The sequence below is a fragment of the Hippopotamus amphibius genome, chromosome 2 (genome assembly GCF_030028045.1).
Source record: "Hippopotamus amphibius kiboko isolate mHipAmp2 chromosome 2, mHipAmp2.hap2, whole genome shotgun sequence".
Lineage (NCBI taxonomy): Eukaryota > Metazoa > Chordata > Mammalia > Artiodactyla > Hippopotamidae > Hippopotamus > Hippopotamus amphibius.
Genome location: NC_080187.1, coordinates 98,561,284 through 98,588,710, shown reverse-complemented (window position 1 = coordinate 98,588,710; position 27,427 = coordinate 98,561,284). Strand labels below are relative to the sequence as shown.

General features: G+C 34.0%; 1 protein-coding gene across 6 annotated transcripts in view; it reads right to left on the bottom strand.

Annotated features, from left to right (window-relative positions):
- The window catches only part of RFX3 (regulatory factor X3), a 292,285-nt gene that overhangs the window by 112,207 nt on the left and 152,651 nt on the right, over window positions 1–27,427 (bottom strand). For all 6 annotated transcript variants that reach the window (XM_057723907.1, XM_057723911.1, XM_057723908.1 and 3 more), the window contains one exon: window positions 1,760–1,857. In XM_057723907.1, the coding sequence (XP_057579890.1) occupies window positions 1,760–1,857 (98 nt within the window). The remainder of the gene's footprint in view (window positions 1–1,759; window positions 1,858–27,427) is intronic.

Sequence of the window (27,427 nt, the reverse complement as noted above, 5' to 3'; positions counted from 1 at the left end):
AAGTGTTAAAGATTCACTAGAGTACAGTATGTACTGACAGAAATGTGTTGACCCTTTACTATGTGTCAATTGCCTAAATAGATGCAAATAAAATAACAAAATGACAACAGTTCCCATCCAGGGAGAGTTCTTCTTAGTATGATGAATATAAATAAGCATTCATAGCACCATGTGGAAGTGGAAGTCTCAGTACAGTGCTGTCTTTACTGTACAGGGGACAAATAAGTTAGCTGCAGGAGAGAGCCAGGGTCCACGTCACAAAGGAGGGTGTGATGTGTGAAGTCTATAAAGATATCGCTATACTGGGGGTAGAGGTTTCAGAAGGAAAAAGAGAAGGCAGAGAATGATATTCCAGCAGAGAAAACAAATCACATGTCCAAAAACACAGAGGCGTGAAAGGAGAATACTTGGGGAAACAAGTACAAAGTTGGTTGTTCCCAGAACAGGTGGAAGATGAAGCTAGGCAGGTAGGAAGGGGAAGAATGCCAAGGTGGAAAGTTCCATTTTATTTTATAGGTTATGGAGGTTTAAAGGCAGTGGTAATTTACACCGATTCAGGGACCAAAAGTAATGAGAAAAGAGAGACGAGTCAAGATCAACGAAGAGCTTTCAGTTTTGTATCATCTATTGTATACCAGACCCTGTGCTAGTTGCTTTACATATATTGCCTTAAATCCTCAAAACAATCCAGTACACGTAAGGTAATTATCCTCCCACTTCCCAGGAAAGAATCATAAAAGTTCAGAATAGTTAAGTACCTTGACCATGATTATAAAACTAATCGTTAAACCAGGATTTTAAGTTGTTTAGTTATAATAATAATAGGTAACAATAAATGCATTTTCTACATACCATGCACTCTTGTGGTGTTAGATTTATTGCAGTGGAACAACAACGACAACCAGACAAGAATCCCTGCCCTCGTGGGGCTTACAGGTTAGTGTCATGGGAGTCTATGAAATCACCCAAGGAAAGAGTAAGTGCAGTAAGAATAAAGAAAGCAGAAGTTATCAACCTAGGGCACACCAACGTAGGGCAGAAGAGCCAATGAGAGAATCTGAATTCATTTCAGAACCTAGAGATTCAACAGATTGCAAACAAAATCCTGTGGTAAATGAAAACAATCCTGGTGACTTATAATAGTTCTTAGTCCCTTTATTTGTAATAACATCTTGCATCTTAACACAAAGTGGCTGAAAACCTCAAATTAAATAAATGTACAAATTGACATTGTTGCTGCAAAGGAGATGGGTTGGGTGTTGAGGGGAGGAGAAGTTCAGACAAGAAAATAAGATATATTGAGTATCAGGCACTTTTACGTAGAGTAAGTACCTCATTTAATAAATGCAAAAAAAAAACCCCTCCTAATATAGTAGTTTTATATTAGTTTACAGAAAACACATACACAAAAATGCACTTTATTGATAAAAACAAAAAGCATAGGTTTTAGAAGGTATTATGATATAGAAATCACCAGCAAGGGGTATGTTTTTCTCAACCTAGTGAAAACCATTAAAGGGCATAGCCATGTTAATAATTTAAAATATTCTACTAGGGTTAAGTGAGAGGAAAATGAGCACATGTTCTTAACAAACACAGACAAAGCTCAAAACATCAGATTAAGCTAATAACCCTACTCTAGAGAGAAATTACTGTGAAAACAAGGAATCTGGAATGAGTGGAAGGTGTCAGAAAGTACGTTACTATTCTCACACTGAGGGCGTGGGAGAACGAATATGACTCCCACACATAAACTTACATTGCTCCATTGGTATAGACAGTGTCGCTTCCTTCCACGTACTGCACCTGAGCTGGATAGACATGCTGTACCTGCTGCACAGTCTGTACCTGCTGCACCTGGAAAGCAAGTATTAGGACCTTGGTGAGAGGTAGATACAACAGAACGAATACACAGCGCTAGATTTACTTCAAAGATCTCTCTAGGGTGTTGATAAACATGAGACTGTTTTATGATGAAAACTGTTAGGTTCATGTCATGCTAATTTCAAGATAAGTGCATGTTGGGTCCAAATCAACTGTAGCATTTAAGCTGAATAAATTCTGTAACATTCTTGCAGGTATATATGTGTATTCACACTTCAAGTGTTTAGGGTGAAATTCTGAAAGCTCCACGCTTATTTTGATGGTTTACGAAATTCTCTTCACCTGGCTTGTGAATGCTACATTTATTTTTTAATTAAAAAATTCAAAATGGAAAAGTTCAAACACATATACATAGAAAAAATACTACAATAAACCCCATGTACTCATCATCCAAGATAAAAGATAAATAATTATCACCAGACCTTCGCCTTTAGTCCCTCACAGGATTATTTAAAAGCAAGTACAGAACTTACATGGTTTTACTAGTAATATTTCATTTTTTCCTAAGATAAAAGAGCTACTTGTAACATGAACACAATATTAACATCAGAAATAAAACATTAACAATTCCTTATTACCATATAAAACCCAGTGATTGTTCAAATTTCTCTAATTACTCCAATGTCGTCTTATAGCTGGCTTGTTCAAATCAGATCCAAACAAGGTCCACATGTTACATTTGGTTGATATTTTCTTTCTCTTTTAATCTCCAGTAGTTTCCCATCCTTTTTATATCTTGACTATTAGTTATTGAAAAAATTGGATCATTTATCTAGTAGAATTTCTAGAAGGCTAAATTTTAGCTGATAGCATCCCTGAGATGTTATTTAATAAATTCCTCTATCTTCCGTATTTCCTATAAATGGGTAGTTAGATCGAGGGCCTTGAATAGATTTAATTTTTTAAAAAGCTGTGTACTTTTTTTTTTTTTTTTTGGCCACTCTGTGCGGCATGTGGGATCTTAATTCCCCGACCAGGAATCAAACCCATACCCTCTGCATTGGAAGCACGGCATCTTAACCATTGGACCACCAGGGAAGCCCCTGTGTACTTCTTACTGCATCATATAAGTTGCCATAGAACAGCCGTTTGTCTCTCATTCTGCAATATTATTTGATTAGGGGGTTCAGCAGTTGTCAGCTAGATCCACTGATTATAATGTTCCCTTTCCATGTTTTACCTGAGGATATCACTAGTCATTGATGATCATTTTCTAGAGGGATTATTTCAATTAATAAAAGGCTGCAATCTTGTAGTAATCGGATTCTGTTATTCCCTCTTCATTTATTAGTAGAATCTATAAAGGAATTCCTCTTATTAGTATTTTCTTACTCTGAAATAAGGTTTGTAAAGGAAGACTAGGATAAATGCATGATTCACGATTTACCAGTACTCAGAATAATGAGTTTTTTCCCCTAGCTCCCTCCCCAAGTTGACCAATGTGGCTTTTAGTTTCATTTTGCTTGTATCCTTATGATTTTTAGCTTTTGAACATAGCTGTATGTGACTTTTTTAACACAGCAGTCTTTTTTCCCCTAAAATTGTCCCATCTTTGACCAATGGTAGTCCCTTCAAACTGTATCCTATATCTTTTGACATGACCACAGTGATCTTTCTTTTCTTTAAGAACTTTTATTAAGATACAATTGACATAAAATAAACTGCATATACTTAGAGTGTACAATTTGATTTTTTTTTTCTTATTAGTAATGTATACTTGGCCACAGTGATCTTTCTTAACTCCCATGCTTTCTGTTATGAGATGGACCAGACCTACCTCTTATATTTCCTGTCCTAGATCTGAAATCAACCATTTCTTTAAAAATCCCTGGGTCATTATTTAGGAGTAATATAAATATGTAAAAACTATTTGGGAAAGCAATTTACCAACAGGCAAACTATTCGACACCTTTGTGATTTCTTCTACAGAAATATTCACCACCTGAAGAGTTGCTATACAATATCATTTTAAAAAATAAGGTTTATAAAAGCAAGAGGTTAGAAGGAAAAGCCTTAATTGACTGTGAAAATTAGAGTAATTAAATATAGGAAACTATTCTGTAGAATACATGGCTTGTGTTAAAAGAATAAAGTAAGATTGATATATATTTTAATAGCAAGATCTCTAAGACACATTCTAAGTGAAAAAGTATGTTGCTGAAAAATACCTACAGTGTAATTTGATTTATGTATATATCTGTATATATGGGCACCTGTGCATACAAATGTGCATATATGTGTGCATATAAAGGAAAACAGAAGGATGCACACCAGACTTCTAAAAATGCTTACTTTGCTGAGCAACATTAAATGAGATGGGAGAGATGATGTGACTAACATCCTTTATGAATTCATATATTGTATCTATTATATCAAATACATTATCTCAATATATGGAAGGATTTCCACTTCTGTCCATGATAGAGCAAATACTACTGGAAATGCCCTCCCCCCACCAAACAGGTAGAAAAATAGAAAAAAATATGTAAAACAATGTTTTCTGTCATTCGACAAAAGGCATCATAAGATTGTGTTCCTTAAAGGAAGGAAAACAAGTAAGGTGAACCCTATAATGATCTTGGCTTTTGAGCTGGATGCAATCAGAGTGCAGAGCAAGAATGGAGAAATGAAGCAGAGCATCACGATCTCACTGAGGTGAGGAAACAGATATTGAATTTGGGAAGGTGGAGTCACCTGAAGTTTGGGAGCAGTATGGGAGAGGGAGTAAAGCAGAGAAATAGATCCAGAAATGTTCAGAGATCCCCTTGAGTCTGATGCTGAATAGTAAGCTGCATGTGTACAGGGGGCAGAGATGCTCAATTTCTGACCACCCATAGCAACATGACCTTATTGAATACCTAGGGCATTCTGCAGAAACACCAGAAGGGCAAAGCCTTAGTAGAAGGTCTAGAATAAAGATTATTTTAGGTCCATCCTAACAAATCTAAAAGAAAATCCTTGATAATATCCACAAGTACCTGCCATACAGAATTAAATTTAACACTTTTAAAGGAAGAAATCCAAATCCAGACATATAAAACCATAAGAATCATAACGTCCAGCACTGCAAAAGTTATTAGACATATGAAGAAGCAGAAAAATGTGATCAATAACCAGGAAGAAAATCAAATAGAAACAAATCTGGAAATGAAAGATATGAAGTTGCAGACAGAGATGTTAAAACAGTTATTCTAAATAGACTTAAGATTTAAAGGAAAATACAAACATGATGAGAAAGAAAGAAGGTATAAAGAACCAAGTCAAATTTGTAGAGTTGAATATAGTATCTGAAATGAAAAATTTGCTGAATGGAATTGAGAGCAGATTACATAATGCAGAAGAAAAGACAAGTCAAGTTGAAAACCTAGCAATAAAAACTATCTGACGAACAGAGGGAAAAAAAAAGAAATAATGAAGAATAGAGAATCAGTGAACTGTGGAACAGTATCAAGTAGCCTAAAACAGTGTAACTATAGTCCCAGAAGAAAAGGCAGAACAGAAAATATATTTGAAGAAAGAGTGGTAGAAACATCCAAATTTTATTAAAACTATAAACACACAGATCGAAGAAGCTTAACGTACACCAATGTATAGACAAAGACAACCACACCAAAGTGCATCATAATTAAAGGAGAAAAATTTTTAAGCAGACAGAAAACAGACACATTATACACAAGGCAACAGGTATTAGAATGATTAAAAACTTCCTAGTCAAAAGTAATGCAAGCCTAAGACAATCAAATAACATATTTAAAGCAATGAGAGAAAAAGTTCAATCAAGAATCCCACAACCAGTGAAATATCCTTCAAAAATGAGGAGGAAATCCTTTCTCAGACAAAAACTGAGAGAATTCCCTCCGCCCTAGCAGACCTCCAGTGAAGTAGCCACAAAGGAAGTTCTTCGGACTGAAGAAAAACAACACCAGATGGAAAATAGGACCTATACAAAGAAATGAGGAGCACTAGAAATGGTAAATTTATAGGTAAAGGGTTTTTCATTTGTTTTCTCATCTTTCAACTTCTCTAAAAGATAAATGCCTCTGTAAAGCAAAAATAACAATATGTGTGTAACAGGGTTTACCACATACATAGAAATGAAATTTATGTATGTATGACAAAAATAGCACAAAAGATGGGAGCAGTAAATGAAAACATATTTTTGTAATATTCTTATATGTTAAGTAGTATACTACTACTTGAACATAGACTGTGATCAAAGATGTAATTACCATGTTAAAAAATAGGATAGTCAATAGAAGAGATAAAATGCAATACTAGAAAACACTCCATATATCCAATAGAAGGCAGAAATAGAGGAAATGAAAGAAGAACAAATGGAACAAACAGAAAATAACAAGAAGCTAGAATTAAACGCAACCGTATCTGTAATTATACTCAATCTAAATCTTGATTGTCATAATGGGTAAAAATGTAAACTCTAACTATATACTCTCCACCAGAACACATTTTAACTATACAAAGACAGGTTAAAAATAAAAGGATATAAAAAGACAGCCTTTTGCAAATACCAATCACAAGAAAGAGTGGTTATATTAATATCAGTCAAAGTAGACTTAAAGACAACCACAGATAAAGAGGGAAATTTCACCAAGAAAATTATCAAAAATAATGTATCTTATATGTCTTTGCATCTAGGAACAGCTTCAAAATAACATGAAGCAAAAACTGAAAGGGTCAAATATTCTTAATTGGTTTCCTTTGTGGGGGCCAATGTCGTGTGGTGGCAAATGCAGTTAATTTGGAAATAGAGCTGATTTTAAGTCTTTATGCTGACACTTGCTGTTTACATATTGGGATAGTCAATTCACTTCTTTAAGTAATAATTTCTTCCTGTGTAAAATAAAAATTATATCTAGTTTATCATAAAGAATTTTTGTGAAGATCCAAAACTACTAAATATAAATACAAAGCATGGCATAGGCATATATGATAATTATATCTTGAATAATGAGAGACATTATTAAATACTTCAAATTATGAATCTCATCTTCTACATCTGTGTAATTTTCATCTTTATATCCCACTTGGCTTCAGCCATAAATATGCACAATAAATGTTCATCAAGTGTTCCTTTAAATCATGAGATTCTATAATTAAAGTAGAAATGAAACTCAGAAAGTGTCAAGAATCTTGGAAAAGAATTCTAGATAGATGCTGGCTAACTCTTGTAGGACACCAATACATAAATATGTCTCCTGATTACACTGAGACTCCAGTACAGCATAAAAATAGGACATAATTCCTGGCATTATCTCCCAAGTTAAGGAACTGATGAAGTAAATAGAAGACCTATTTACTTAAATAGAAAATAGAAAAACACTAAAAATACTGAACTAGAGCATATTTTGGAGGTAACACAATTTTCATTATTATCCAGTAATTATGGTTTGTCAACTAATCATTAGAAACTGGGCCAAAGAGATGTTTGAAACAATTTCATGATGAGAAATGGAGTTGCTTATAGTTTGAGAAAGTATACTTTCAAGTGTGTAATAATAGTGAACCAAGTAAAAGAGGGGTAAAAAAGACAGAGAGGGAAAGGAGAAAGGAAAAATACCTTATGTATATATGTTTCATTTCACCAATGAAAAGTTAAGGTCCTTCAAAGTCTTTTATTTAGCTTTCAGTTGAGGGTTATTTATTTTCTTTCCCTTGTGAGGGGAGGGGACAGTGGGGCTCTGTTATTAGTAAAGGTGCATTGGAGAGCCACAGAAATGCTCCCTTCCACCTCAAATTAAAATTACTCAGATCTAGGAAGAGAGCTATGTCTACAGAATAACTTTACCGAGACTTACAAACCCAGCCACAAGATGGAAGTGCACACGTAGAGCATTTTTTATATTGTGATATATTCTCAAAGCCTCAACACAGTGTAAACACATTATATTAATTGCTCAATGATTAAATAATGCCCTGCACCTAGCAAAGGAAATGCCCAGTGAATATTTGTGAAGTTCATAGTATCTTCTAAATGTGGATGCATATCCATTAAAAAAAACAAACACCAAGGAATGCTTATTACTCCAAAGTGTGTGATTATTTTTAATGCCCTTTAATGTATCATTAAAGACCAAAGGTAAAATTTTAAAAGGAAGTTGCATGCTATTTTCTCTTTCCTAAAATAATTAACTGTGATTCAAATCTGTTCAAATATTATTCTATATTGTCCTTATGTTAAATATTAATTTCTATTTAAATATTTACTAAATCATTATCGATTAAAAGTTTATTTTCTATTTTATTTGCCATACTGCAGTGTAGAAACTGTTCAGGTTAGCAATGCTGAAAGATATGGAGAAACTAGCATTCTGTAGGCATGTCATGACTTTTCCCAATAACTGTATTTTCCATCCATCTTTGTGAAATCTATAAACTGTCACATTTTACTGCCTACCCTATCCAAGTCCTCAGGGGAAAGGAAGCAGATGATTAAATAAACTCTATAGGAAATTAATTTTCTCTTAATTTCATTGTCTTTCCCAAGATAAATTTTTAGAAGTGTTTCCAAAGAGAATGAACAAATATTTTTCACCACTTGAATCTGAATAAACAACAAAATGGTGAAAATATGAACTGAAAAGAGATGGACAAAGGTGGAATTAACAGAAATAATCAAAAATGCCTATAATTAACTGTTCATTTAATAAAAATGACCTTGGGCTAACTTCTAAAAGGCTACCTAGTACATATCAGAATGTTGGCGATAATGAAGTCAAACTATAACAACATTCTGTGCAAGAAATCTATCCATTCTTCGTCATCTGAAGGAAAAAAATATCCCCCCAATATAAACATAAGCAACAATGTATTTACATTCGTACACTAGATGAATTAAGCAACTTAACACTCTTACTAATACATATTTAAATAGAAGTACCTCATTACTATTCAAATGTAGTATGACAAATGCATTGGCTTATTTTTGTGCATTTTTATAATTCTTATTTATAAAAAGAAATGACTACCAAAACAAACTACATACCACAGGAAAATGTGCTAGTTCAACAGAAGCAATTAGTATATTTTGAGGACAAATTTATACAATATGTTGTTTTGGATCTGCTTCAAGAAAAATAAAATGAATCACACTTCACAACAGAAATCCTTTTCAATAGTAAATGGAATCATTTATAATTGTTAAGCTTACTAGTCAGCTAAGAACAATACTAGTCTCTTTGTAAAATTGTTTTTATTATGTCAAGATCTTCATTGCCTTTTCTGTATATAAGCATTCCTTACACATGTGGTTGGCACCAAACATTTCAAACCTTAGTACTGTGAACTGTCAAAAACTGCATTAAGATGACTTTAATAGACCCACAGATATGAAAGAGCTCTTAGCAGATTAAAAACATAGGATATTAGAACAGCTATGTTAGAGGCTGCTATGTGACTGACCAAAAGTGAAGCAGAATGAAAAGGATCTACACTGGAACAGCTATTAATAAAAGGGCAGGGGGAAAGTAAGACATCCAGAGTAGCAGCAGAGACTTAATTAGAAAAGCCACCTTGTGAGAAAAGAGAAGGAACGGAACTAATTCAATATTTCTGGACCAGTAAAACTGCAGGGAATTGAAAGGAATGAGGAAGGATAAGTCAAAAAGTTCAACGAGTACAGTGTACATATTGCTAGAAGAAAAGATGCAACAAAAGAAAAGAGCAAAAGGGGAAAACTAATTTCCTTTACAGGCACGGTTATGGGAACAGAAATCAAAAACCTAAAACCAGTTTTTTTCAGTCTTGGTTAAAAGTAAAATAAATTATATATTATGATGCTATTTAATAAATCTTGCGAACAAAGAATCCTACAAATATTTTGAATGCTCAAAAGTCATTTGCAGGTACCAGATGTTTATATGTTATGATCACAAAATCACAGTGAACAAAGAGCGTGGTTAAGTGACGGGACAGGTTAGAAAAAAATGTTACTTAAAATCTCTCCTTGTGTTTGCTGAGAAAGAACAAGACATTTCCCTAGATCTTTAAAGTTAATTTACAAAATTCTTCCTGGGATATTCTACAATGACTACAAAATTCCTGTTTAATCTTCTAAGACTGGTAGCCCTCTACTTCAAAGAATGTGATGAATGCGAACAGTTGGAAAACAGGATATTGTTCATTTAAATGACAGAGTTCATTTTACTTAGAAAATGGAATTTGTTTGTTTACATTGTAAATTCACTCACTGTCCCTATATTAGTTGACTCTCTCACTTTTTTTTTTTCCAGAAACACTCAGATTTTTGGATACACTTCTCTTGTAGTAGACTTTACGTAAATAAATGATGCTTCTAGCATCTTCAAATTCAACAAACATCACAAAGCCTGCTTCTTCAACAGGGTTAGGAGTAAACATGAAACGTATAGGAATTATTTACTGAAACTATGTGATTGTTATAGGCAACTGGAAGTTGTTACGAAAGTGTAAACATTCAAGCAGAGTCATATGAAGGCTAATAATGTACTGGTAAGTAAGGTCCTGGCTCACTTTCTTGCACTTCTGACCATATGAAAACAAAGGAATCAATTGGGAGTGAATTAGTTCCATAAATCATCACTGCCTGCCTACCATCTACCGCCCTCAAAATACCTGATTAACATCAGAGAGCAGGAGCTACCTGGAAAATGTGAAGCAAGTTTCCAAAGGCAAGAGGGGAAGTGCTTTCGGGAGCAGCGATGTGACAACATAGATTTAATTTATAAGGATTTCTCAATGACAAATTTGATAGATATTACATAAAACATATATAAATCTGTTTTTGTGAGTCAAAAAGAACAAAGTCACAACTACCTCCTACAAGTGAGGAATGTTTTTTGTCATGATTACAAACACCATCTCAAACATTATTTCCCTTGGGGCCCAGCAGGACACACCAATACTAAGATGCTACTCAACTAAGTAATCATTTCTGGGGGAAGAAATTTGCAAAATAACACTCTGGTGACCGGGAAGAACAAATGAGCTCAGTATACCAATCTTGCTGCAGTATTAGGAGAAGTCTTTGGAGTAGGAGGCTTCTCTAGTCTCTCTAGCAATAAATAAAACCATAGAAACTTACAATATCAATAAATGTAAGCAGCACATCAGAAGATCTAAGTCTGCATAAACACATTTTGCAACTCTAGACCGACCATCAGAAGATGCACTTTAAATGTATTCCCTGGTGAAAAGGCATAGATGCAGATTCAGACGTGCTCCCAGTGTCTACGGTAATGAAGCATATTTGCAAGAGAGCAGAGATGCTGACACCCTCGGGGTGGAGTATAGGCAATTTAAAGAGCATGAATTATTAAATTTATGTGTTGGTAGTAAAAGCACTGTAACCTAAAATAACAGAATTCCTTAGTTATATATGATTGTTAAACTAGTGGTAAAACTAATAGTGACATACAATATTATTTCATTTCTCACAAAAATTCTGAGATGATGAAAGATGGTAGGCATTTTTGCCCCCATTTTATAAACAGTGATATAAGTACAAAGACATAGTGACAACCCAAAGACATGGTAAGTGACAGGTAGCAGTGATTCTAGGTATTCTGAATCCAATTCTAGAAGTCTTTCTATAACACCAGTGTTTCCCCAAATGTGGAATTAATGACATGGGTGATACAGAGGCAAGACAGTAAATAACTATGAACCATATGCTAAGAGTGTATTTCATTTTCAATTATTTTTAAAGCATTCTGATACGTCAAGGAGAAGGTCTCAGTCTTTACCACCTCTGAGGCTAATCATCTCACCTTCTAAAGGAAAGTAGGCTCCAGTGTTGGGTGCTGTCAAGCAAAAACAATTAGTCAAATCATGTAATATTATTTCATTTTCACTGTAATTTTATGTTTATCTTCCATTTATGTGAAGGGATACTAATTTTTCATTTTAGGTAAAAATATAAGGTTCTCTTTATTAAATTAATTTATTTAAGTAATTTTAAGAAAACTGGTGAGTAAAAAATAACTACAAGTGGACTTTGGAAAAAGCAGAAATCATTAAGCAGTTTGCAAAAGACTGAAAATTAAAAATACTATACGACATATCATATGCTATAAATCACACTCTTAATAATGACAGTATTATCAAAAGACTTTCCACTTTAGAGAACTTTACATTTCATACATGAATTAAAACAATTAGTTACTTCATTGTATTAACTCATTAGTTACCTAAATTCCTAAATGAAATGAGTAGTAGCCTTAATACTACCACAGCAAGGGTCAAGTTAATTTTGAAGCAAAGCTGTCATATTACCTACTTTGGGGCAATATTTCACTTTATTTATCCTAAGAGTTTTATAATAAAAGTTATACATAAATACAGTTGCATAAGATTCAAACAAAAAGAAAAAACAATGTGATTGCCTCCGGCTTTATGCTCACACCCACTTCCGGCTATTCCTGTTCCCGGACATAATGACTAACCAACCCGACTAACCAACCACAGGACAGCATGCATTCCTCCAGTGCCCTACAATAAATTCACCTTCATGTGTATTCCTGTCTCCAGGATAATTAGCACTAACTGCAACAACAGACAACCAGTAAATCTCAGTACTGTAACTCCTCAGTTACTCATCTAACAGAGGGTACACAGGAGGTCCTGATCCACATGGTCACTTTAGAGCGCTGATGAACAAGGTTCTACAATTTTGTAGCTGTGTCATCCTGATGTAGCGTTAGAGGAGCTAAGAGATTGTAGAGGTGGCATCATAGTTCCTAAATGCCTTGACTCACAAATAATACACTCACCATCCAGAATATGCCACAGGGCCCAACCTAAATATAAGGGAAAATACACAGCTGAACATTTTATGTATGTGATAAAATATCTTTTTGTTCAATAGTACATATATGAACCAGGTGACAGATAATGTGTTTTCCTGCTACTTACATTTTTTCACTTAACAATTCATCTTGGAGCTCTTTTCAAGTGTGTACGTATGTGTGTCTGTGTGTACGTGCATGTACAACTATTTTTACGGGTTTCATAGTATGCTATAGTATAGATAAAACTTACATAACTATTCCACTATTTGTGAATATTCAGGCTACTTTTTTTCTATTATAAAAAAGTGCTATAAAGAAGGAATACATCTAGTTTTTATCAAGCATTCTATGGAGTTGATCTTCTCCATATGTTTACTGGCCATTGGTTTCTCACGTTCTGTGAATAGCCTATTCATTTCCTACGTCCATTTATCTATTGCATTGTTTGTCTTCCCTTAATGATTTACAGGATCTTGTTAAACATGATGAAATTTTTACTCCATGTATTTAATATATATTTTTCCTTTAATTTTGTTTATGGTGTTTATTAAGTATTGCTTGGCAAAGGTTATCAACATCTTTCCTACAAGCCTTGTGATGTTTTATTGTCTACATGAGAAGATCTTCCCCTTTTTAAGATTATGAAAAAATATTCTCCTGATTTTGTTTCTATTAGTTTTACAGTTCTAAAACTGATTAGTTCTATAATCTATTTGGGGTATTAAGATAAAGGTATACTTTTATTTTTTTCTAAACAGATACCCAATTTTTCTCAACACCATTTACTGCATTATCCTTTTTTTTTTTAAATTTGAAAGGGTATATTTATCATAAATTCTCATTTACACATGGATCTGTTTATTTACTCCTGTTCTGTTACCATTCAGTTTTTATTACTATAGCTTTGTAGTATTTTATAAGATTGCTAGAACAAGTCCTCCAAAGCTGTTCTTGTGTATGTTTTTTTCCATGAACTTTAGAATAAGCTTTTTAACTTTTAAGAAAACCCTATTGGATGTTCTGGTTAGATTATACTGAAATTATGCATTTGTTTGGGAGAGAAGTGAATTCTGTATAATACTGAGTCTGCCCATCCAGAAACACAGTAATCTCACCACATATCCTTTGTAGCAAAAATCTCATTTTAAAATTTAGGCCTCCTTAATGGTCTTTCATTAAGTGAGTTATGTGCTTCACCCTAGCTCACTGGTTATGAGTGACCTATTAGGAGACTGATGTTATTTTTCAAGGTGATATTGTAGGCGGAATTCTAAAATTCTCTCAGATTCCAGACCTGCATCCCCGTAACCTGGGAAAGTGATGAGAGATCTCTTCCACGATTGTGTTACATGACACAATTGAGCTTAAAATTGGGACTGACCCAGCCTCACAAGCCCTTCAAATTAGAGTGCTTCTCTGGCTGTGGCAGAAGAGGAGGTCAGAGACAAAGCAGAGAATGCTTCAACATGCATGTTTGCAGAAGGAGAGACCACATGAGAAGTGATGTGGGCAGCCTCCCGGAGCAGAGAGCAGACCCCAGCTGACAGCCAGCAAGACAAAAGAGACCTCAGCCCTCTATAACTGAAAGGAAGGAAATGAATTCTCCCAACAACCTGGATGAGCTTGAAAGTGAATTCTTCCCCAGGAGCACTACATAAAAGCCCAGTGTGACAGACACCTTAATTTCAATCTTGTGAGACCTAGAACAGAGAACCCAGTTGAGTCCACTCAGACTTCTGACATAGAAATTATGCGATAATGAATGGGTGTTATTTTAAGCCACTAAATATTTGTTACACAGCAATAGGCAACTAATCCAGATAGACTCCAAAGCAATTGTTATTACCACTTTCCACCTCCACGGGTTTTCAGGATTCCTGGGGAAAAGGAAACACACTCAGAAATACTTCCCCCTTCCTCACCTGCATTTGCATTAATAGTCGCTAATTAGGACATATATGCCAACCAAAATCTTTAAAATCTGATGAAGTTTAAGACTCTGGGGAAATAAAAGGCTAATTCGTCCTGAAAAACTTTTAATATTTCAGGTACATGGTAAATCATAAACAAAAACATCAAAGGACAAAAAAGAACCTCAAGAGCCACTGGGTAAATCACCTAATGAACATCAGAAGAATATTAACTGTTATCAAACGCTAGAAACCAAAATCTATTTCACAAGAGTCCAGGATACATACAATAACCAAGGCTCTTTCAGGAATCATCTATCATGACTACAGTGTTTAAAGGCAAATACAATATTTTGGTAAAATAGTAATTAATCAACATCGTTAATCCCATGGGTGTAAACTATTGCACTATTTACCTTTGCCTTTAAGTGAAAACGCAATTTATTACACAGTATGTTAAATTTCTAAAACTCTTCATACTCTAAGAAATATATAATTATTCATACTGTGAAATCAGTTTAGAGACTTTTGAACTGATATATGGCTGAACTATATAATTTTTATAAGATATGTTGAAAGAAAATTTATAATGGTACTCAGTGACAAGACTGACAATAAAATAAGCTTCACTTACTCTGTCTGCACGCTTCTATACTATTTGAATCCTTTTTAACAAAATGTGCATACACATTGGGTAAAATTTTCAAAACAAAGGAATAAATAAAGAAAAAGTTTAGTGAATATGAAAGGCAGTGATTTTAATTTTGATGGAATTGAGAGAAACATTAAATTTTAGAATCTGAAAACACATTAGAGGAAAGTAACAACAGAGTAGAAAGAATTTAAAGAAAATAATATAACGTGGAATAATGGTTAGCTACTTGTTAGAACTGTTAAAAAAAGTTATGACAGTTAATTAAAAAGAAAACTCATCCATTGCCTAAAATAAATTTTAAAGTTGATTTTCTTAGTAAAAAATGATTTTTAAAATATTGACCCATCCAATACTGCTCTCCTCAAAATGCCAATTTCTATGAAATACAAATAAGAGAACTGTGGTGATAGACTTAGGAACCATATGCTTCTTGAAATTTTAACAGATGGTCTTATCAGGACGATGGATAGGGATCTTATTTCCTTAATTGATTTTCTTTGATGTCTCCATGGTTTTTCACTCAGTAAACAAAAGGTATTATTGATCTAACTACCAAGTTGTCCCTGCATGTTGATAGCACAGATTGCAGTCAATTTAACAGTTGTTGTGAAAGCACATCTAAACTCTACTTACCACTTGCCTGATGATTTGCATGGAACCTCGCAAGGGAGAATGATCCCTATAAGCTACTGCTTTGCCCATTCCTAAGCAACTGTAGTTTATATTTTAAAATTCATATTTTGTCATCCATTTACATTTTAGTACAAGTAACTTTCCTGTAAAAACAAGGCTAGTTCTGATGTAGAGGAGAGAGAGAGAATTGTTCTTGTGTGTAAGCCCCATGAAGGCAGGAACAATACCTATTTGTTCTTTTTCCTCCACCACAATGCCTGGTACACAGTAAATCCTCGATAAGGATTTGATGAAGAAAAGGAGGCGAGCACAAACTGAAATTCAACAAATAGCTCTGCGCCAATGAACAACAGAAAAAAAAAAAAAATTCACACAGGCAAATGGCATATTAGTGTCGAAAAACATAAAGAGAAGAAGGTGATAGCAAAGGAAGCAAGAAAGTTCAGTTCTCATACTATTCCTAATAAAGGCACTTTATTTTTCTTTATTTCATGACTTTCTCATTTAATAGTTCCACCCATATGCTATTTTAAAGGATAAAATTCATTGGAATGGTAGGAAAAAATTCTACCATGAAAGACTGCTTCCAAAGAAGTAACAAGATGGGGCCCTGTAAGCACTAACAACATATTAGATTAGATAACTATTTAGGAGAAGAATACTTTTACGTTCGCAAAAGCCGAAAAGTTTGAAGCCAAAGATAAATGACTAAAGATATGGGTCACAAAAATGGTTGATGACTAACTGGGGCTGAATCAATGACCAATTGGGTTTACAGACAAGTTGTTTGGTTTGGTTTTTTAAAGATGGCCAGTTAGGGCACTTGAAATAGGCAAAAACAATTAAAATGATCTCCAGAAAGTTATCGAATGAGTACATGTAAGCTATATGTAGGGCTCAGATACCATATTAATCCAAATTGTAAAATATTTATAAAGTCAGAAAGTAAGAGTATTAAAAATTACTGTTAAAAATTACACTATATATTTTTCCATTACTGGTAATTGGTCTGTTCATAGTTTCTCTTTCTTCCTGGTTCAGTTTTGGAAGGTTGTATGTTTGTAGAAATTTGTCCATTTCTTTTAGGTTGCCCAATTTATTGGCATATAGTTTTTAGTGGCAGACTCTTATGATTCTGTGTATTTCTGTGGTATCAGTTGTAACTTCTTTTTTCACTTCTGAATTGACTGACTTGGGCTCTTTTTTTCTTTATAACTCTAGATAAAGGTTAATCAATTTTGTTTATCTTTTCAAAGAATCAGGTCTTAGTTTCATTGATCTTTTCTATTGATTTTTAGTCTCTATTTCATTTAATTCCGCTTTGATCATGATTTTTTTTCATTCTACTAACTTTGAGTTTTGTTTGTTCTTATTTTTCTAGCTTCTTTACGTGTAAGGTTAGGTTATTTATTTGAGATTTTTCTTGTTTCCTAAGGTAAGCTTGTATTGCTATAAACCTTCCTCTTAGACTGCTTTTGCTGCATCCCATAGGTTTTGGATCATTCTGTTTTCATTTTCATTTGTTTTCAGGTATTTTTAAATTTCATCTTTGATTTCTTCAGTGATCCACTGGTTGTTTGGTAGCATATTGTTTAGCCTCCACCTGTTTGTGTTTTTTGCAGTTTTCCTTTTGTAGTTGACTTCTAGTCCCAAAGTATTGTGGTCAGAAAAGATGCTTGATATGATTTCAATTTTCTTAAATTTACTGAGGCTTGCTTTGTGGCCTAGGACATGATCTATCTTGGAGGTTTATAGAAACATAACATCAATATTCAGTCCTTACCTAATCAGTAGTTCAAAATAGTATTCAACAAATTGTCAACTCTTTAACTTCAAATTCTTCTGTGAGGTATATGGCTTTTAAAAAATGAAACAAAACTTACTACGACGATGAGTCAAATATTATCTGCACTCTGGCTATAGAATTTATTTTTATTAATTTTTAGAAAAGACAAATACATCATTTTTCGACCTAATCTCCTTGCTTTTCAGTGCACTTTGTCCATCTGTCAACAAGCTTTCATATTCCCTCATTAAAAAATGTTTTAGACTGAGCTGCGAGACATGAATGCATTGCTGTCTTCACTTTTTCATCAGAAGTGAATCTTCACCCTTGTAGGGCCTCTTTCAGGGGATCAAACAGGTGAAAGTCCAATGGAGCAAGATCAGGACTATAGATGACCTTCTTCGTGACAAAACACTTTCTCCATACTGTGTACAAAATCTTCGATAAATAACAGCACCAGGTACAGCCTCACACCACAAAAAACAAATCAGTGCACACTGCTCTTCTTTCGTGAAAATCACAAGTGGGGCATCCATTTTTGCTCGCACTGCAGTTACAAATGAACTGATGTAACATGTTCACACCTGCACAGCAGTGACTGGGGAGACAGTAGCCTTGAATGGAAAGTGCAGATAAGACAGTGCAGCCAACAGAAGTTTTAATACAAGTGGAGTACAGATAAGTTTTGACTCACCCTCATAATATATAATCTGTAAATGAGAAGTGCTTGCTTCTTGGATTGAGTTAGGGGAGAGGAGGGCAGAGATGGACTGGGAAGAGGCACAGGAAACTTTCTGGCATGACAAAAATGTCCTATATCCTGAACAAAGTATTGGTTATAGGGATAAAATCACTTCTCACAGCACACTGAATTGTGTCACCTAAGATCCATGTATTTCATAGTAAATAAACTGCAGCTTACTAAAAACTAAAAGGCAAAAAAATAAATGAATGTAAAATATTTCTTGACTATAATGAAAACACAACTACAGAATGTAATTAATTCCAAACTTGAGAACAGACGTCTGTGTGTGTGTGTGTGTGTGTGTGTGTGTGTGTGTGTGTGTGTATTCAGGGGGAGGAGTGGGTGTTCCCCCATAAAAATGAAGCAGTAATTTATTAAGTTTTCATAATGATATTTGGTCACAACAGCATCATGAAACATCTGTGGGAATAATGACCAAGAACATAATTAAACAAAGATTCTTCAAATGATTGTGTATTAAATAAATACTTTTTAAATAAAGCAAAATAATTACTGAATTCTTTTACTCTGCTTAAGGGAAAAACTGACTAGAAGTAAAGGCTTTCAATTTATTTGCTATTGTATGTATATCACTGAAATGGTATATTATTAGTTGCTATCAAGGGTAAGTTCTCTAAACATCAGAGTTGCCTATTTACAATCTACAGTGGTTTTCATTTTTCAGATGTTTCTACTTATAATGCCAGCAGGATAGTACTTTTTTTCTTTTGCCAATGGAGTTAAGAAGATAAAGCAAATGAATTTAGACACTTACAAAATAATGTAGCCAATTCAATTTCTTTTGCCACACAGTTAATTCCTATTCTTTAATTTTAACTTTATTTATATTAGCACAAAGTACTTAGGATTAAATCAGTTTCTACTTACATGGCTCTAAAATACATTTAATAACTATCAAATAATTGGTATAGATATGCTATGACTTTGGGGATAATTTCAGTAATCTGTATAACTAAAATTTAAATTACCATTAAAATGATGACAAATTATTAATAAACTATTAAGTTTTTCATGTGGCCAGAAATTTAAATTATATAAGACTTCGATAAATGTGTTATCTTGAAAAAGCAGTTACAGAAAATAGGCTCATCAACTTAAGTAAGATGAAGAGAAGTTGGAGAAAGTCCCGGAACAAGTAATATAAATTACTAAATGACTGGGAAATGACTTAACAAAGGAAGCCTAAAATAATGTGGGTTAGTAGGTAACAGATGACTGGGGTGGGAATTAATAGTGGTCTTTATTCAACTAGATAAAGTAATACTATACAAATAGACCTTCAGTACTCTGCCCATTGAGAAAAAGGATCTAAGAAGATAAATACAAGCAGCAACTAGAAGGGCTATGGTTAACACCAAGAAAAGTTTCCTTTTCAGTTTCAAGCCTTTAGAGCCTAACTATAAAGATGGCTATAGAATCCACTTTCTCTGAAAATCTTTAGCCACAAGAGAAATTACCAAAGGCAGTCATTCTTCTAACACATATGCAACACTATGTAGCAAATGTTGTATACCCCATGGCCACACACACCTACCCTTACCACTTCAATATACACTGGTCTGGTCTAGCTTTCCACTACAGCATCTGAGAGATTTATCAGACCCTTAGCACCCTCTTTGCCCACCTGCACATCAGCCAGAAATGTCAGGAAATTAACCTCCACCTGTAAGTGGCCAATGACTGACAGTAGTATGTATAAATACCCTAGGCTTCCTTTGCCCTTAAATGAAATAACTCTGAGATGTGGCATAACAATGGCTCCCAGCTACTCCAATGTAATGCATCTCCAATCACCTACAGATTATAATAATATAATCTCTATTAGATAAAATCCCTTCCTTGTCTCACTTTCCCAATAACCTATTGGCATTTCCAGGGATCATCCCCCAAATAAACTGCTTGCACTGAAATCTTCATATCCAAATTTCCTTTCTTAGTACTCACCTAAGACAACATGTATGCCATTTCATCGTACCACCTGTCTTTTCATATACTTAAGTTTCTTTAAATTCCTCAATTATAAAATTTCTTGAAAAACTTATAACACAAGAACTAGAAAACTAATACCTTCCAAATTCTGTTATTACAATACACTACAAATAAATGATATCAAAACAGTTATTTAATACTAGCCAGCTATTGCTGCCTATTATCTTTGAGTCTGAATCCTGCTCGCTCTTTTTTTTCAGTTTGTACGAGGGGGTGGGGGGAGATTAGTAAATATTTGTGAGGTATTACAGATATGCTGCACCAAACTGACCATGCTGATTACTGCAAGTCCGTCACAGAATGGAACAAGGAATAACTTCCTCACAGTGTGATTCAATGTTTTCTTAAATCTCTTTCCCATAACCACCTGAAGTCCATCTCATCATCTTGGACCATTTAAAAATCACTTCACATCCCAATGGAATATAAATTCCACACTTTAGAAAATATTACACTACAGAATAGATAAACCTGAGAAAGCTAATTCACAATCTTACTCATAAAAAATTATTAGAGATTTCTCAAGATTTCTTTGACCTCTATATAGTTTCAGAAACTATTAAACAGAGAGTTAGGTATTCTAGTCTTAATTTTCTGTGTGGCTGTGGCCAAGTCACTTCATTTTTCTGGACCTCAGCTTTCTCAACCTTATAATAAAAAAGTCAAATAGATTCATGTTTTCTCTTTTCTGTTCTCCTCCTCATCACTTCAGGAATAAAAGGAGTGAGCAAAAGTGAAGCTGTAGGTTTCCCAATCCCATTCCTTCAAAGCAGTTCTAGGAAGATCAGTTTTACATATAGACCTGTTTGTTAGGAGGAGAAGTCAGGAGAAAGAAAGGGAGGAATAGGTGAAGAGGAAAGGAGAAGGAAGGGGAGGAGAAAGACTAGGAGGAGAGAAAGAAAAAGAAAGGGAAAGGATTTTTAAGAATACAGGTACTGGGACTTCCTGGTGGTACAGTGGGTAAGACTCCGTGCTCCCAATGCAGGGGGCCCGGGTTCCATCCCTGGTCACGGAACTAGATCCCACATGCATGCCACAACTAAAGATGCTGCATGCAACTAAGACCTGGCACAGACAAAATTAAAAATTAAAAACAAAAATTACAGGTACCACCTTCCACTTATCACAAGCGCTACTATTGAAAAAAAAAGACAAGAAAATAACAAGTGTTGATGAGGATGTGGAGAAACTGGAACCTTTCTGTACCGTTGGTAAGAATGTAAAATGGTGCAGCCAGTGTGGAAAACAGTATGGCAGTTCCTCAAAAAAATTAAAAATAGAATATACCATATGGTTCAGCTATTTCACTCCTGGGGATATACCCAAAAGGAATTGAAAGCAGGGTCTCAAAGAAACACTTGTATACTCATGTTCATAGCAGCACTATTCACAACAGTCAAAAGCTTGGAAGCAACTCAAGTGTCTCAAGAGATGAATGGATAAACAAAATGTGTATACATACAATGGAATATTAGCCTTAAAAAGGAAGGAATTCTGACACATGCTACAACACAGATGAACGCTGAGGACATCATGCTAAGTGAAATAAGCCAACCACAAAAAGGCAAATACTATACGATTCCACTTATATGAGATCCCTAGAGTAGTCAAATTTATAGAGACAGAAAGTAGAATAGAGGTTACCACCAGGGGAAATGAGGATTTGCTGTTTAATGGGTACAGAGTTTCAGTTTTGCAGGATGAAAAGAGTTCTTGAGGCTGGTTGCACAACAATGTGAATCTACTTAACACTATTTAACTGTACACTTAAAATGGTTATGATGGTAAATTTTATGTTACATTTATTTTATCATGAATTAAATTAAAAAAATAAAAATTAAAAATAAAACCCATGGGACTATATAACAATTAAGATCTCTTTCAGCTCCACGGTCTTTGAATTAGCATTAACAACAATTATGTAATTTATCATGGTCATGATACAAGGTTCATGAACAAAATTAAAACAAAAAAGTTACTTATCCCATAAATATTATCCACCATATTTGCCATATGTGTATTATAACCATTAATCTCTATCATCCAAGCAATAAGCTTCAGTGACTAATGCTTATTCATGCTCTCTACAGAGAGTCACTAAAATATCACCTGAATGTTAAGAAATCTATGGCCAAATAAAGTTCTGTGAACTTAAGGTTACTATTAATCTCTCTTCAAAGCTGTCACCTCCACTTTGAAGGTCATTAGATCCCAGTCAGATTGAAAGGCAGTTTCTTCCGTGCTCCCACAGCATAACATTATTACATTCTCGTGGTCAATCCTGTGTCAGGATGAACTGCACATGACTGCTGTTCTTGATTCTGAGTCCCAGTGAGTAAGACCTCACCATGCAGTAGCTTATTGATCTTGTCTAGCTCTCTCCTTGGCATACTGCAACCACACCACACTTATTAGAATTAGCATACCATCTACACATAAGTTCTCACATTTCTTAAGACAAGCTGATAAGAGGGTATCTAAAATTAAATAAAACATCTCATGTCTTTTTATTGTATAATTCTATTTCTTACTGAAAACATAAACCTGACCTAAGTTAATTTATCATTATTAAATTTTCTCTTTTCTTATTCTCCTTGGTTTTAACTTAAAATTTTAAAAAATTACTTGAGCTCATTTAAGTGTACTTTAAAAATCTATTTAATTAGACACAAATTAAGTGCTTATTGATTTAAGTGAAAGTATAAATGGAAGAAAATTAAACTATCAGTAGTTACTAAATTATGAAGATATATACAGTAGGCCAATAAGCCCAAAAGATGCTTAACATAATTAGTTATCAAAGAAATGCAAACTAAAACTACAATGAAATACCACTACATAACTCACTAGCGTGGTTAAAATTAAAACCACTGATAATTCCAAGTTAAGGATGTCAAGCAACTGGAATTCTCACACACTGCTGGTGGGAATATAAAATGACATAACCACTTTGGAAAGTAGTATGACAGTTGTTTACAAGGTTAAACAAACATGTACCATATGACCCAACAAGTCCTCCCCCGGTATTTACGCAAGAAAAAGAAAAACATATTTTCACACAAAGAAATAATATGTGAATGTTCAAAACTGAAAACAAACCACATGTTCAACAATAGGTGAGTGGATAAACAAACTGTGATATATTATTAAAATGGAATGTTATTCATGAATGAAAAGGAATGAATCACTGAGAGACATAAAATCATGGATGAACCTACCAATCACTACGTTGAGTAAAAGAAGCCCAACACAAAAGACTACATGTTGTATGATTTTATTTACTTGAAATTCTAGAAAAGACAAAACAATCTAAATGATAGCAGATCAGTATTTTCCTAGGGCTGGAAATGGGGGAGGGGAGGAACTGAGAGCAAAGAGGCATGAAGAAATTATCTGGGGTAATGAAAATGTTCAATATTTTTTATTGTGATGGTGTTTATACGTGTGCATATTTGCCAAAACTCATTAAACTGTATACTTAAATGAATTTTATTGTATGTAAATAGCACCTTTTTCATAGAAAGTGATAGCATGGTAAGCAATATATTAGTCTAGTAGTTTGCAAATCAAGTCATTTTCCTCTCCTACTTAAAAAAATTACTTATAAATTACATACATGTTTAGCAGTATACACTGTACAAAACATATAGAGAAACAGAGAGCTGAAGCTCAAATAATGAAATGTCTTGTTAATTGAGGCAACTTCATTAGCTAATCTAATGGCATAACATGTACTTAGGCGAGGGGTTAATCACTGACGATAATGGACATAAATCTGTACGTCAAAAATATTCTCAGTATGTAGGACTTGTGAAGCCAACTTCTTATCATTTAGACAGTGACTGTCTAAACAGATATTTTCTATGTGACTACCAAAGAATTAGAGGAATGCTCATTCTGCCATCTTGATTCTACTTGCAATATTAGTGCCATCTTCAATCTGCAGGGTTTATGTTAGAAAAATTTTAAACTACTTTTCCATATGATGAAGTTAGTTTCATTAAAACTAGACTATATAATCTATTAATCCACCTTACTGGAAACAGAAAATGCAGAAAATAAGTGAGGGGGTGTGAGAGGGAAACAAGGTGGTAGAGTAGGGAGATCCTGGGCTTTCCTCCTCCCATGGATACTATATATAGAAACTTAAGGAGAAAACCTAAAAGACTCCACCAACAGACTACTGGAACTAATAAATGTATTCAGTAAAGTTGCAGAATATAAAATTAATATCAGGAAAAGAAAGAAAATAATCCCACTTACAATTGCATCAAAAAGAATAAAATACCTAAAAATAAACTTAACCAAAATGGTCAAAGACCTGTACTCTGGAAACTGTAAGACAATGATGAGAGAAAATGAAGAAGACACAAAGAAGTGGAAGGATAAAAACCACCTAATAAAATGGAAGAATTAATATTGTTAAAATTTCCATATCACCCCAAACAATCTATAGATTCAATGCAATCCCTATCCAAATACCAATGGCGTTTTCCACAGAAATGGAACAAATATTCTTAAATTTTGTATGGAACCACAAAAGAACCCAAATAGCCAAAGCAATCTTGAGAAAAACAACAAAGCTGGAGGTATCATGCTCCCTGATTCAAATCTATACTATAAATTTACAGTAATCAAAATAGTATGGTGCTGGTACAAAAACAGACACATAGATCAATGGAACTGAGCCCAGAAATAAATCCATGCTTATATGGTCACCTAATCCTGGATAAGAGCACCAAGAATACCCAACGGGGAAAGAATAGTCTGTTCAATAAATGGTGTTGGGAAAAATGGACAGCTACATGCAAAAGAATCAAACTGGACTGTTTTCTCACATCATAAACAGTAATAAACTCAAAATGGATTAAAGATTTAAATGTAAGACCTGAAACCATAAAATTCCTAAAAGAAAATACAGTCAGTAAACTCTATGACAGCAGCCTTAGTATTATTTCATGGATTTGCCTCTTCTAGCAAGGGCAACAAAAGCAAAATTAAACAAATGGCTCTACAGCAAACTAAAAAGGTTTTGCACAGTGAAGGAAACCATCAACAAAATGAAATGGCAACCTACTGAATGGGGGAAGATACTTTAAAATAATATATCCTATAAAGGGTTAATATCCAAAATATATAGAAAACTCATACAACTCAATATCAAAAAAAAAAATCCGGTTAAAAAAATGAGCAGAGGATCTGAATAGGTATTTTTCTAAAGAAAGCATACACATGGCCAACAGACACATGAAAGGATGCTCAACATCCCTAATCAAAACTACAATGAGATATCACCTCACACCTTTTAGAATGGCTAACATCAAAAGACAACAAATAACAAACGTTGGTGAGGATGTAGAGAAAAGGAATGGTTGTGCACTGTTGGTGGGAATGTAAATTGGTGCAGCCGCTGTGGGAAATAGTATGAAGGTTCCTCAAAAAATTAAAAATATAACTACATATGATCTAGTGATTCTACTTCAGGGCATTTATATGAAGAAAACAGAAACCCCTATGCTAACTGCAGCATTATTTACAGTAGCCAAGATATGGAAGCAACATAATGTCCACTGATAGATGAGTGGATAAAGAAGATGTGGTGTGTATATATGTATGTGTGTGTACATAAATATATATATATTTATAAAGTGGGATATTAGCTATAAAATGAATGAAATCTTGACATTTGCAATAACATGGAGCAATCTATAGAGTATTATGCTAAGTGAAATAAGTCAGGCAAAGACATACTGTATGACTTCACTTATATGTGGAATCTAAAACAAAAAGGGGAATTCCCTGGCTGTCCAGTGGTTAGGACTCTGCACTTCCACTGCATGGGGCACGAGTTTGATCCCTGGTCCTTGATCTGGGAACTAAGGTCTCGCATGCTGTGCTATGTGGCCTGAATATAGGAATGAATGAATGAATGGATGGATGGATGGATGGATGGATAGATAGATAAATAGATAAATAAAATGAATATAAAACATAAAACAAACAAGCAAACAAAACAAAACAGACTCACAGATACAAAGGAAAAATAGTGGTTGCAAAAGGGGGGGTGGGTAGATGGGTGAAATAGGTGAAGGAGATTAAGAGGGGCAAACTTCCAGTTACAAAATAAATAAGGCATGGGGATGTAACATATGGCTTAGTGAATATAGTTGATAATATTTTAATAACTTTGTATGGTGACAGATGGTTACTAGACTTATTATGGTGATCATTTTGTAATGTACTTAAATGTCAAATCACTATGTTGTACACCTGAAGATAGCATAATATTGTACATCAACCATACTTCAAAATAAATAAATAAATAAACAAGAATAAATAAAAGGCTTTTCAAAAGTGAAGGGGCTACCATTAACCCCTCTTCCTTCAGGATGCCTCATTTATACACATGATATATGTAAGTAATTGTAACTTTGCTGTTTTTCCTATTTTTAATAAAAAATATAAATAGATATTCTAACATCTTTCTCTTACGCTAATAAATCTTGCACAAATATAGGATGTAGAAGTTCTGCTTTGGAGACATCTGATAGTGACCATCTGTACTATTCAAAAATGATGAGTGTTTAAAAAATGGAGTATATGCATGTGCACACTTAACACTAAGCATGTAATTAGCTATTTTCAATCACTATTAATTTAGAAGGCGCTTCAGTATTAACCTAGTTCACTCATTAATTCAACAAACATTTATTGAGCACCTATTATGTACACCCATTCTACACCTATTAGGTTGTACTACAGTGGGAGCAAAAGAAGACATGGTGTCTAGATCATCAACTTACTATATGCTTTTGGGGAAAGACATTAATCATATAAATTAATTAAAACTACAGCAATGAAATGGTCTCTGAGGGAAAGGTACACGGGTCTATGAAAGCGCATAACAGAAAGACTTAATTTTATAAAAGTTTGGCGATCAACCTTGCTTCCCTGGGATGGTGACTACTGACCTTCAGGGTTCAATAAAATATTATTAAAACATGCAAACATAAACCAATG